General features: G+C 42.8%; 1 protein-coding gene across 1 annotated transcript; it reads right to left on the bottom strand.

Annotated features, from left to right (window-relative positions):
* Window positions 1-590: 590 nt before the first annotated feature.
* Window positions 591-7,709, bottom strand: LOC149237077 (uncharacterized). Its single transcript, XM_089369136.1, has 8 exons — window positions 6,932-7,709; window positions 6,668-6,826; window positions 5,757-5,896; window positions 5,448-5,658; window positions 5,103-5,337; window positions 4,802-4,971; window positions 1,392-2,989; window positions 591-854 (listed from the first exon to the last, which is right to left on the bottom strand). Exons 1-8 carry the CDS (start codon window positions 7,707-7,709, stop codon window positions 591-593), a joined length of 3,555 nt encoding a protein of 1,184 aa, XP_089225262.1.
* Between the last annotated feature and the right edge of the window lie 4,445 nt (window positions 7,710-12,154).

Below are 12,154 nucleotides of genomic sequence, written 5' to 3'. Positions count from 1 at the left end.
ATGTAATTACAATAACAGTTTAATGATTTTCGAATCTTTTATTATTACAGCGAACATAATATTTAAACTGTTATCGTAATTACATGATCTTCCTTTTGCAATTATTGTTCAGTAATGGTGTTTTCTTGTTAGTTTTTTCTTTAACCTTTTTTCTAAATGACCAATTAAGTTTTTAGTGAAGTTTTTATATATAACCAAAGCATAATTTAAATACTAAAATAACATGTATTTTAAAAATGAAATAAACTACTATGCCAGCTGCAAATGATTGTGTTTTTTTTATTTTAATATCGTAGAAATATCAAAAATACATTTTTACTTGAAAAAAAAAATTTGACATGCCAAGAGCAACCGCAAATATACAGACCATTAACGGTGCCCATTGATTTGACTGGTTGAATTTAAATACATGGCTTGACCGGTTTAAATGTGCAACGGAGTGACGCACAATAAGTAACGCTCTCCTGTAATCAGTGGACATAAAAATAAAACTTACAGGCTAGGCTTGCTTTTCACCTCGGCATGTCTGATGAAGGATCCACAGCTGCATGGATATCTAAGAATGTCGTTGAGGTAGTCGTTGTACCGATTTAGGTTGATGTTGTACTAAACGTTTTGTCAGGATGTGCCACGTAACCCAGATCTATGAAAGCAGGCATAATTGGCGACGGAAGGGATTCTCCACTTGTCAGCATCGACACCACCCTGGACATTGAAGGCCGCGACGCTGCAGCTGTTTGAGTGCACATAAGACCTATTTTAATCACCCTAGTCCCTTCCTCCCACGAAAAACTGCCCTCCAATGTGGGATCCATAAGTGTTAATGCTTCCTTTGTGTCATACAATCTCCATGCCTGAGTGGTCAATATCAACAAGAACAGCATCAGGTTCAGTTAGCTATGGAAATTTCAGAAAATTTCAACTAGAATTATGAGATCCACATGAACCATACTCTTTCAATGAGAAACTCCATGTCATCTGTAAGATTTTGAGATACACAGATAGATCTAGATCTGTAAAACAATAACAAGCTTGCAAGAGAACGAAGAAAGCAAGCAAGAATTGAGAAAGAATGAAAACTAAATTCTACATTATGAAGTTGAGAATAAATACACAAAAGCAACTAAGTTAAGCTTAGTTGTGCATGCAATAACTAAAGCTAAGTGTGTTTATGTGCCACATGCATGCAAACAATGAGTTAACTGGACCTAATCTAGGTGCATCTACAACTAGTCTAAGTGCATGTACACCAACACCCCCCCTTAAGCGTAACTTAGGTGAGTGTGATGCAATAATGAATGGGTCCCGGCAACACGGCCATTTTAGGTACCCATATACAATGCATAAAAAAATAAAAAAAAGTCTTGATCGCTGCCGTTGTCCATCGGAACCAGTGTTTGTTTTGAAATCAAACTTCTCGCTCCCGGGGTGGGATTCGAGAAGTCGGAGGATCGATCCCGGCGGAGTAGTCTTGATTTCAGATTCCCAGTCCGTTGCCACCAAATGGTATGCTGCTGCGACGTCCAAACCTTGGAAGTTTTCCGACGAACCCTCCTGCTCGCGAGGGTAAAGGATCGAGGCGCTGCAACTCGGGACGGAGGCGGTGCCGTCACGTCCACCGTCAACATGCCCGCGAAAATGGCCTCGGCCGAGCCAAGGCCGCCGCAGATGAGGGACATGAACCAAACCCTAACACTAGCGGATCGCTGGACTGAAAAATTAAAGCTCCGTTTGGACAATTCTCTGCAAACGTGAGGACCCGGGCATTGTCCAAATGCCATCGCAGCAGCCACGTTCGAATCGCCCATTCTTAAACTGTGAAAGAACGGTGGTGGAGATGAGGATTCGGAGTGGTATTCAGACGATGGAGGAGATTTCGAAACGACAAATTCGGTGTCAATTGACGTTGCCGAGGACGTCGGGGTGAGACTCGACAGGCGGCAGTCTAGTACAGAATCGCCACATGAAAATCGTTCCTCTGGCTGAGCTTCACCAACCCTGGGACCCCCGAAAGAATTGGTTCTACTAAAAAATGGCAAAGCTTTGGATGATGACTGTAACAGAGGGGAAAGATTTTGTCCTCGATTTAATACGGATTCTACCTTGCTGGGTTGAAAGATTCTTTCAGAAGCACTGCGCAAAACCCACAGGAAGCGATGCCGGCTCGCTTCTAGCCCCAGGGCGATTTCCGTAACCTGCGCCTTGGGCAGGGCACCACCGCTTCCGAAGGAGACGAACAAAACCGACGAAGGGGGTTGCTGGTCTAACCAGTCGAGGCAATCGACCCGCCGGTCTTGGAGAAGTTTGTCACGAGATTCAAGCGGCGACGAAGAAATGACGGGCCCTACTGGATAAACGCGGGGTATTCGATGCCCAAAAGTGGCACTAATAGATATATTTCCCTCCACAAGGGCTTTGATTGGTTCAGTCTCCAGCTCCTCGAAGGTATTTATCAAAACCCCCTTTGTTTCCCGAAGGCGCAAGAAATGATGCATATACCAGAAAAAGGCTTCATACGACCTGTCCTGCAACGCAGTCGGCAGATCTCTGCTCGAGATCGGTGGAAGGCCCGGCGTCTTTACTGGAAAATCAGCGTCCTTGAACGAAATTGGAGTCTCCAAGACGGTCTTCGGCATAGAGAACATGAGAGGAAGCATAGAAGCAGGGGATGTAAAGAAACCGTAGGTGGGTATGGAAAACTTGGCTGTCACATCGAACATGGGAGAGCAGAAAAAATCAGTGATGAAAGGCATGTCGACGATTTCTCCCTGACTGTGCTCCCTCATGAATCGAGCCTTTGAATCCTCATCTCTTGCAGGACTGAAGTTAGTAATGGCATCTCGACCCCGGAATTTGAGGGCCGCTCGGTCATAGGCCTTGGCCGCGCCTTCTTCCTCGTCAAACGAAACCAAATCCAAAGTCTCGTTCTCAATGAGAGAGCTATATTTATCATGCATGGCGGCTTCCCATTCATGATGCCTATTTGATTCTGCATAATTTTGTGGATCAGATCCATGCATTATATAAGCATGCATGGGCATGGATGGCTCCATAGTTAAGAGTGCTTGCGGATTTTCCTCAAATAGAGGGATAGAGGCAGGATTATCAAAGATATCACTCATGCTGCGCCATTTTTGTGCAGAAGTCTGATCTCGATGTTCAACAACTAGTGATCTAACAGAGGTTTGAGGAACAAAATCAGAAAATGTATACAGACGAGATTGATCATTTACCTTGCCAGATGCAATCTTCAAATTGGTTTGCATGTCATAGATGCTCACGGAATCTGGGGTAAATTCCACTTTCCTTCCACTGCCAGTGTGTGTCATCTGATACACTGAGAGAAGATTCACAGCAAGCCTTGGAGTATGCAAGACATTTTCAAACCTTCCATCTTCGAATTGCACTCTTCCTTGCCCAGTTGCTGCAACTGCAGAATTATCCCCCATGAGGATGGGAGGACCTGAGTATGCATGCAAAAAAGAAAAGGATTCCTTTGAAGAAGCCATATGATGTGAAGCTCCTGAATCGATGATCCATTCTTGTGGTGCAGAATGAAGAGCAATCAAAGCATGCCCGTTACCTCTTGGATGACGTGCTTTTTCTCTTGGATCGGGTGCTTTTTCCTCAGACTTCTTCTTAGCATTCTCAGGAATGTGGTCTTCAAGATTGTATTGTTGGAGTGTCTGCGCCATAAGATCTATAGTCTTCTTCATGCATGCAGATTCAGGATGAAAACCACGGTGGCAATAATTTCACATTGATTTTCCTTTCGTTCCTTTCCTTTCCTTTGAGCCAGATGATCCATCGGGGGATCTAGGATTTGCCTTTCCTTTTGCATGCACAGTGAGTGCATGCGCTTTGGAATTTTTAAGTGTGCCCATTTTGATGAGCTTATCTTGCTCATGCATCAAAGACTGAATAAAAGTATCCAGTGAGGGAGGCTTCCAATCTGCACCAGTTGCAGATCTGACTGTGTGGAATGTAGAAACGAATACTGCATACTCTGGACCAAGTTTTGATAAAATGGAAAGAATCAACTGCCTTTCTTGCTTGGATTTGTCGATCCCGCATCCTTTCAGCTGCACCAACAAAGCTTTATACCTTGTGAAAAAATCTTGAATGTTCTCAAAGTTTCTCGGATCTAATGAGTTTAACTCATTTTCGAGAATGTGACCTTGCATTTCATCTTGTTTTCCAAACAATTCTTCCAAAATTTTCCATACCTGATTTGGAGTTGAACATGATTCAACATGAAATAGCAGTTCTGGAGAAATAGATAAACATAGGATGCCGAAGGCCTCGTCCATGCGATTGAAATATCTTGATTTCTCCACTGCCGATGTTGGTTCAACTTCCGTTTCCATGGTTATTCGAAATAAGCCTCTACTTCTGAGATGAAGTTGAATCTTTGGCTTCCATTCGAAATAGTTATATGGAGTGAGAATTGCGGATTGTGGAAACTCCAATTTAGACTCCATTCTTTGTTGTTGCTTCAATCTTCTGAACCTGCAAATAAAATTGCTTGTGCACTGATTACAAATCCCTGTGCTCCGATACCATGTAAGATTTTGAGATACACAGATAGATCTAGATCTGTAAAACAATAACAAGCTTGCAAGAGAACGAAGAAAGCAAGCAAGAATTGAGAAAGAATGAAAAGTAAATTCTACATTATGAAGTTGAGAATAAATACACAAAAGCAACTAAGTTAAGCTTAGTTGTGCATGCAATAACTAAAGCTAACTAAAGCTAAGTGTGCTTATGTGCCACATGCATGCAAACAATGAGTTAACTGGACCTAATCTAGGTGCATCTACAGCTAGTCTAAGTGCATGTACACCAACATCATCACCCAAAACATGTTTCTTTCTTCCGCTGATAACCTCAAGTAAAAGAACTCCAAAGCTGAATACATCTGCTTTCTCTGTCAGCTGTCCGCGTAAGGCATACTCAGGCGCCATGTAACCTCTGCATAATGTCATGTAGATGAAATTTCCATGTTTTAAAGTTTAAACCTCTCTAGATTACATAGTCAATATATGGTAAGTTTTTAAATAAATTCAGGCGACATATTGAACTGTAGAGAGAAATATTCTTACAGAGTTCCTGCAACTCTAGTGCTCACATGGCTCTCATCTTCTGCAAAGAGTTTGGCTAAACCAAAGTCCGCTATTTTGGGTCTGTTTTTATTGTCCAGTAAAATATTGCTTGCTTTAATATCTCTATGAATGATCTGAATCTCAGACTCCTCGTGAAGATATGCTAGCCCACGCACAGTTCCCACTATGATTTCATACCTCGCTCGCCAGTCAAGTAAATGGCGTTTTGTTATGTCTGCAATTATTGCATCACCGGCAGTGAAAACATTAGCAAGCTACATACACAAATTTGAACAAATCAAGGATCTATGCAGCCATTAACCAGTTAAATAGTTAAAAGCAAACCAAATATAATCCTGTCGAGACTACTGTTGTGGAGATATTCATAAACGAGTAGCCTTTCTGAGTTTTCAACTGAGCAACCAAGCAATTTGACTAGATTCCTGTGCTGGACACGACTGATGAGATTCGCTTCATTCAAAAATTCCACATCTCCTTGCCTTGAACCTATTTTCAGCCGTTTAACAGCAACTTCTCTGCCATCTGAGAGAACCCCCTGCAGCAGATCAATGAATTTCAAAATTATTTGTTTTCTTCAATAATGCTCGAGCTGCTGCCTCCAAATCTGTAAGTAATTGAATGCTAAACGCTCACTTTGAAAACGGATCCAAATCCCCCTTCACCAAGCTTATTCTCTGCTTTAAAATTGCTTGTAGCCTCCTTCAGAATACTGTACTTGAATATAAGTTCCAGATTTGCTATAGTAGAGGACAAGTTAATTTCCAATTCCTGGGCTGCGGAAACAATAACAAGCCGTCAGACAAAACACTGACTTCAGATTTCAGGGAGAAACGGACTTCAGATAGGAGATATTACGAATTTTTTTTGAATTTAATGAAATTATTTTTGAATTAAAACAATTAATTACTATCAATCAATTTGATTGTTGAAGTTTAGTGAAGAAGATAGTGTGATGTGTGATATTTCTTCAGGAATTCAGTCATATGTGTTGCACAGGAATACGGATGGTTTTAAAAGATTTTGATCAGACATACATGTAGTGCATTGGCGCATGGAATCCTATAGAGTTATGGAATGGACCATTTAGATAGATACTAAAATAGTAGATGTAGCACTTTTAAAAGAGGGAATGTAAATTTTTAGGTGAAATGGTTGCTTAAAAAAATATCCTACATAACTAACAGATCCAGAAGCTAGTTATCTATGTAATGAGGGAGATGAAAACTTTTTAATATAAACTTTAACCTAAAGTGATTGGGACCAGGTTGTTCTCCCTGTATCAAGTTTAAGGGGATTGTTAAAGTGGTTCAGAAAAAATGGATATTTGACTCCAGGTTTATCACAACCTATGATTTTGCCCATAAAATTCAATTCCAATGTAACCTGTTTACAAACTAAAAGACTAGATGTTAATTTGTACTATGTATCCATTAAAATCTTGTGATCTCCAAAATATTTCCAAAACCAGTAATTGATATAAAAATAACATGATAACCCGAAAGAAGAGTGATCATTTAAAAAATCACAAGCTTTCTGAATGATACCTCTGGTTAGAGAAATCTGTTGCCAAAATTTTCGAGATGAAAATTTCCATATGCAAAGGCCAATGGCCGCAATTAACCCAACCATAGCGGATGCCACGGCCAGAGTTACTCCAAGCACTTTAGATCTTTTGCCTCCAAGCACTTCAGATCTTTTGCCTCCTGCAAATTTGCACAAGAAAATTGGCTACCTTTTAATTCGCAAAAGAAAAAACATTACAAAACTAGTAGATATCCTTATCATGGTAAACTATATGAGGAAAATACCCGATTCAGGCAGAGCGTTGAAAAATGTGTAAAGGTCAGAACGCAAATAGCAGTTCATGGATCCGAATTGAGAGCCAATAGCTCCAGTCTGGCATCCCGATATTTGTGACAGGGCAAAATCCAGGCACGATCCGCAATCTGTTGAGGATAAATCTCTCCAACACTGCGCTATGCTGTAGATATGATCCGTCGCATTATATGGCGCAACCGCTGAATCTGCAGCAAAATGTTTAGGACTTTGCGCCGCTTCATTGGCAATATTTAGGAGCATGGCCTTAATAGTATTTGAGAACTGTTGTGACTGACTGCTGGTAAGGGGACTGCAGAGAACTTTTTCCAGCCCACTGTCACTATAATTGCCGTAAAAGGAATGATTGTTGTAACGTAAGAAGCAGCCATCTAATTGAATGAATCCGGAAGTGTTCTGGCATCCGTCAACGAGCCTGGATTTCGCCGTGGATGCGCACTGTTGGCAATCGGAGGAATTTAAATCTCCCCTGCACTGGACAAGCCCATAAACCGTACTGTTGTTGTTTTGCGCAGCATCAACAACACTAGAAATATTGAATCCGCTAAGGTAGACGTTGCTCACCAGTGATTCCAAAACCTGGTTTAGATTACTCTGGAAGGCGCTACCGTTTCCATATTCGCTAGTCCCACAACCACTCCAAACGTTATTAATGTACGGATCAGCCCCAGAGAGGGTGATACGCATACACAGGCACACTGTAAGTAATATAGTGCTGATTAATGTTTTCATCTTCATCACCATCGCCATGAACGCGCCTGTTACAATCCGCTAGAGTCCCAAAATTATAGCATTTGCATTTGCCAATTCCGAGTCGTTTTGAGCACGCAGGCGTCCCAACTGGATACTAGAACGCGTGAGTTGACCGAATTAACCATAAAAAATAATCCAGAAACCTGAACAAACTTTTTTACAACCGCAACGAATTGACCGAGTCGAACCAGGGAAAAAAATTGGAAGCATGGAACTTGTTTTCTCAAACAAATCAATTTGTTTACTTTCTATGACATGGGCTTGCGAAAGAGAGCTCTTTAAACTAATCATGCTAGGAAGAAGTCCGCTAAAGCACAACTACTCTTTATAGGTAGCGTTGAATAACAATGTTGGCAAACATCAACTCAATATTATTTAACTTGATAAATCACGAGACGAACCAGCAATCACCTAATGGTTTTTATCTAAAAGTCCCCTTGTTTGACTGACTTATAGAACATATTTGCATAGATCTTGTTTGGGGAATTATGTGAGGCAATGTACTCGTCCCCATAACCATTTTCGGAAGTCAAAATTACAACGCAATGGAATCGTCCCCAAAACCATTCTCATACAGAAGTCACAGTGCAGCTTGAAGACCCTTTCACCAAATTTTTCTCAAATCGTTGATGATGTTTTCACTATAGTATATTGGTGGTACTTTTTTTAGTCAAAATTGTCTCACGATGGGATTTGTCACACCCCCAATTTTTTTCGTTTAATTAGCTGGCACCGCTTAAGTAGCTAACATGTTTCATTGTTAGCTTACTTTACGAACTACGCCTTAACATTTATCTTCATTCATGAATAAACATAACATTAATGTGCAGAATCCATTAACATTATAACATCAACAATATAGAACAGCAGGAGAACACATCACATGTAAGAACAATATTTTATTATATATGAGAGAATTTTTACAAGTGACTGGGAGTAGAACTTGACCGGCGTTACAACCGAGTCGAGCGCCCACCCGTGCACGACCACACGCTGGTCTCACCCTTCAACCCAACAATATATACCATACACAAGTTTCTTTTGTCAAGGCGGGCGGGCACGCCCGTGCACGACCCACACTCGAGATACAACCCAAACTCGTTCAACTTCTTCGGCAGGCAAGCGCCCTCGCACGCCCACCACCTGCACCTTCAACCTTCGTGCCAAGACTTATAAGCGTGCCCGAAGACCGGGCGCATAACCTGCGCCTTCGTTGCGGTTATCTCCTTTACTCGCACCTCCGTTGATGAGCGAAGACCGAAAGTTCGATGGTGAAATGCCAAGTCCATCGCATATACTTATACGCTGCCTTCATGCGGAGTTACGCCCTTTGGCCAACCCTCCAACTAAACCTCCAACCGTGCGCCTTTGCAAATGTTAATCGCCTTCGTGTGGTCGGCCCGCCCATGATGTGGGACCGCCCACCAACATCGTTCCAAGTTTCCCATCGCTCCTCGGTCGGCTTGTCACGACGAGCTCCCCCAACTCGCCATATAAGTGTGGAACGCCAACCTTGCCTGCGCACATAGCTTAGCGCCTCATTCCTTGGTCGCTCCACGCTTCATTTCATGACTTTGGCTACTTCGCACGGTGGGAGGGCGCGCCCGATTGGTGAGCCAACCACAGGGTGTTACATCCTCCCCCACTCGAAATCGTTGTCACCCTCGAAAATCCCAACCTCCTCAGTAGCTTCCTGTCATACTTCTCAATCTTCTTCTTCCATCTCCAAAGCAAGTATTTCGATTCCCAGCTTTCCTCCTCCGGTGCATTCTTTCATCTGACAAGAAATTCCCGTTTCATGTGGCAACCAATCCCTATAGTTCTGAAGCTCAAAATCTTCTCCAACTCCAAATCTGGCTTGTCCACAATCCCGGCTGGTCCTCTTGGCGGTTCAACGCTCTCTGGATGATCAGTGTCAAGTCTGCATCTCTTCCACTGACTCATGTGAAAAACCGGATGCTTCATGTGCATATGGTGTGGAAGCTCTAGCTCATAAGCAACTTCCCCCACTTTTTTCTTCACTCGGAATGGTCCCTCATACTTCCGTGTCAGCTTGTTCGTAGTCCCCTTAGGTACCTGAAACTGCTCTCCGGTTATCCTGAGAAACACCATATCTTCCACATTGAACTGTACATCCTGTCTTCCCTTATCCGCCCATTTCTTCATCCTCCTTGCAGCTTCGTGCAAGCGCAACCGTGCTAGCTCCAAGTTTTCATCCCAAGCCTTCATGAACTTCTTCACATTAGGGCTCCTCAAGAAACCTCCTATCACTACCGTATGCAGTGTGACTGGCATCTGTCCATTCACCAACTCAAATGGATTGTACCCCGTCACAGAACTCTTTTGAATGTTGTAGCTGAACTGAGCAACATCCAAGACTTCAGGCCAATTCTTTTGATCAGCCATCACATAATGACTCAAGTAGTCCTCCAGCAATGTGTTGATCCTTTTGGTTTGCCCATCTGTCTACAGATGGTAACTCGAACTCATCAACAACTCTGTCCCGACTAACTTGAACAATGTAGTCCAAAATCTCCCTGTAAAACGCGAATCTCGGTCTGACAAAATGATTAATGGGATCCCCCAATACTTCACTATGTTCTTAAAGAACAACTCCGCAGTTCGCTCGGCTCCACAAGGTATCTTTTTTGGAACAAAGACAACATACTTGGAAAAACGATCAACCACGACCATTATCCCATTATACCCTTGAACCTGTGGCAACTGAGTGATGAAGTCCATCGAGACACTCATCCATGGTCTTTCAGGAATTGGTAAAGGCTACAACAGACCTCCTTGCCTCTGAGTATCCGTTTTGTCCTGCTAACAAATGATGCACGTATGTACATACTCCTCTACATCCTCTCGCATCTTCTCCCAAAAGAATCGTATCTCCAACAATGCCAATGAACGACGCATCACTGGGTGGCCAGCCCATGGCGAGTCATGGCACTCCTTCAAAAGGTGCCTCCTGAGCCCATATGACTTTGGAACATAGAGTCGGTTTCCAAAGAACAAGAATCCATCTCGGAGAAAGAACTTTCGTGTCTTCCCCTCCTTCACCTGCCTCACTATAATCTGTGTGTGAGTATCGGTCTCAACACTTTCCTTGAGCTTATTCTACATCTCTTCTGACATCTGAACTCGACTCTTACTCCTAGTTGCCTAGTCTTCCCCTTCCTCCAATGTTGCAAGTTGTCCCTTCCTGCTAAGGGCATATGCTACCGCATTGTGTCTTCCCGGTCTATACTCGATAATCATGTCGAATTCTGCCAAGAAGTCCTGCCAACGAGCTTGCTTCGCAGAAAGCTTCGGTTGTGATGCAAAATAACTTGCTGCAATGTTGTCCATCTTGACAACAAACGGCTTCCCAATCAGGTAATGCCTCCACACATGAAGACAATGAATGATTGCAGTCATCTTCTTCTCATGAACCGGATACCTCCATTCTCTATCCTGCAACTTCTGACTCTCGTACACCAATGGATGCCCATCGTGCATAAGAACCCCTCCTATGGGAAAATCTGAAGCATCTGTGTGTACCTCAAACGGTCGCTCGAAGTCTGGCAACTTCAGTATTGGTGTTGTAACCATTCTCCTCTTCAAATCATCAAATGCCACCTGACATTTATCCGTCCAACTCCATCTCTTGTCTTTCTTCAACAGGTCTGTCAGTGATGATGTCACCTTGGAGTACCCCTCTACAAACTTCCGTTGGTAGTTGGTCATGCCCAAAAACACCCTCATCTCATGGACATTCTTCGGTTCAACCCAATCCTCGATCGCCTTCACTCTGCTCAACTCCATCTGTATGTACCCTTGGCCTACTATATGTCCAAGGAACAAAATCTCGATCTGAGCAAACATACACTTAGACTTCTTCAAGTACTTCCTTCAGTGCCTCGAACACCATCGCCAAGTGTTTCTTATGATCCTCCATGTTGTCACTGAACACCACTATATTTTCCAAGTATACTACTATGAACGAATCCAACTATGGTCGTAGGACATCATTCATCAAAGTGCAAAACGTAGTAGGAGCATTACACAACCTGAATGGCATAACAAGGAATTCAAAACTACCATACCTCATTACTTTCGCAGTCTTCTTCTTGTCTCCTTCAGCTATCTGCACCTAATAATACCCATGCCTCAAGTCCAGCTTGGAAAACACTCGGGCTTTCGCAAGCTTGTCAAAGCAATTATCAGCCAATGGCAAAGGATACCTGTTCCTTACTGTCTGCTTGTTCAATGCACGGTAATCACAACACATCCATGGCTCATTCGAATCCTTCTTCTGCTAGAACAATACCAGAGCACCATAGGGGGACCTTGAAGGTTTGATGAAACCTGCATCAGTTAACTCCTTTAACTGTCGTTTCAACTCCTCCAACTCAGGTCCTGACAATCGATAAGGTGCTTTAGCCGGAGGTTGCTTTCCT

The sequence above is a fragment of the Pinus tabuliformis genome, chromosome 8, assembly GCF_031772625.1.
Source record: "Pinus tabuliformis cultivar Carrire ecotype Pingquan chromosome 8, CPIR1, whole genome shotgun sequence".
Classification (NCBI taxonomy): Eukaryota; Viridiplantae; Streptophyta; class Pinopsida; order Pinales; family Pinaceae; genus Pinus; species Pinus tabuliformis.
This window is presented reverse-complemented; position numbering and strand designations above follow the sequence as displayed.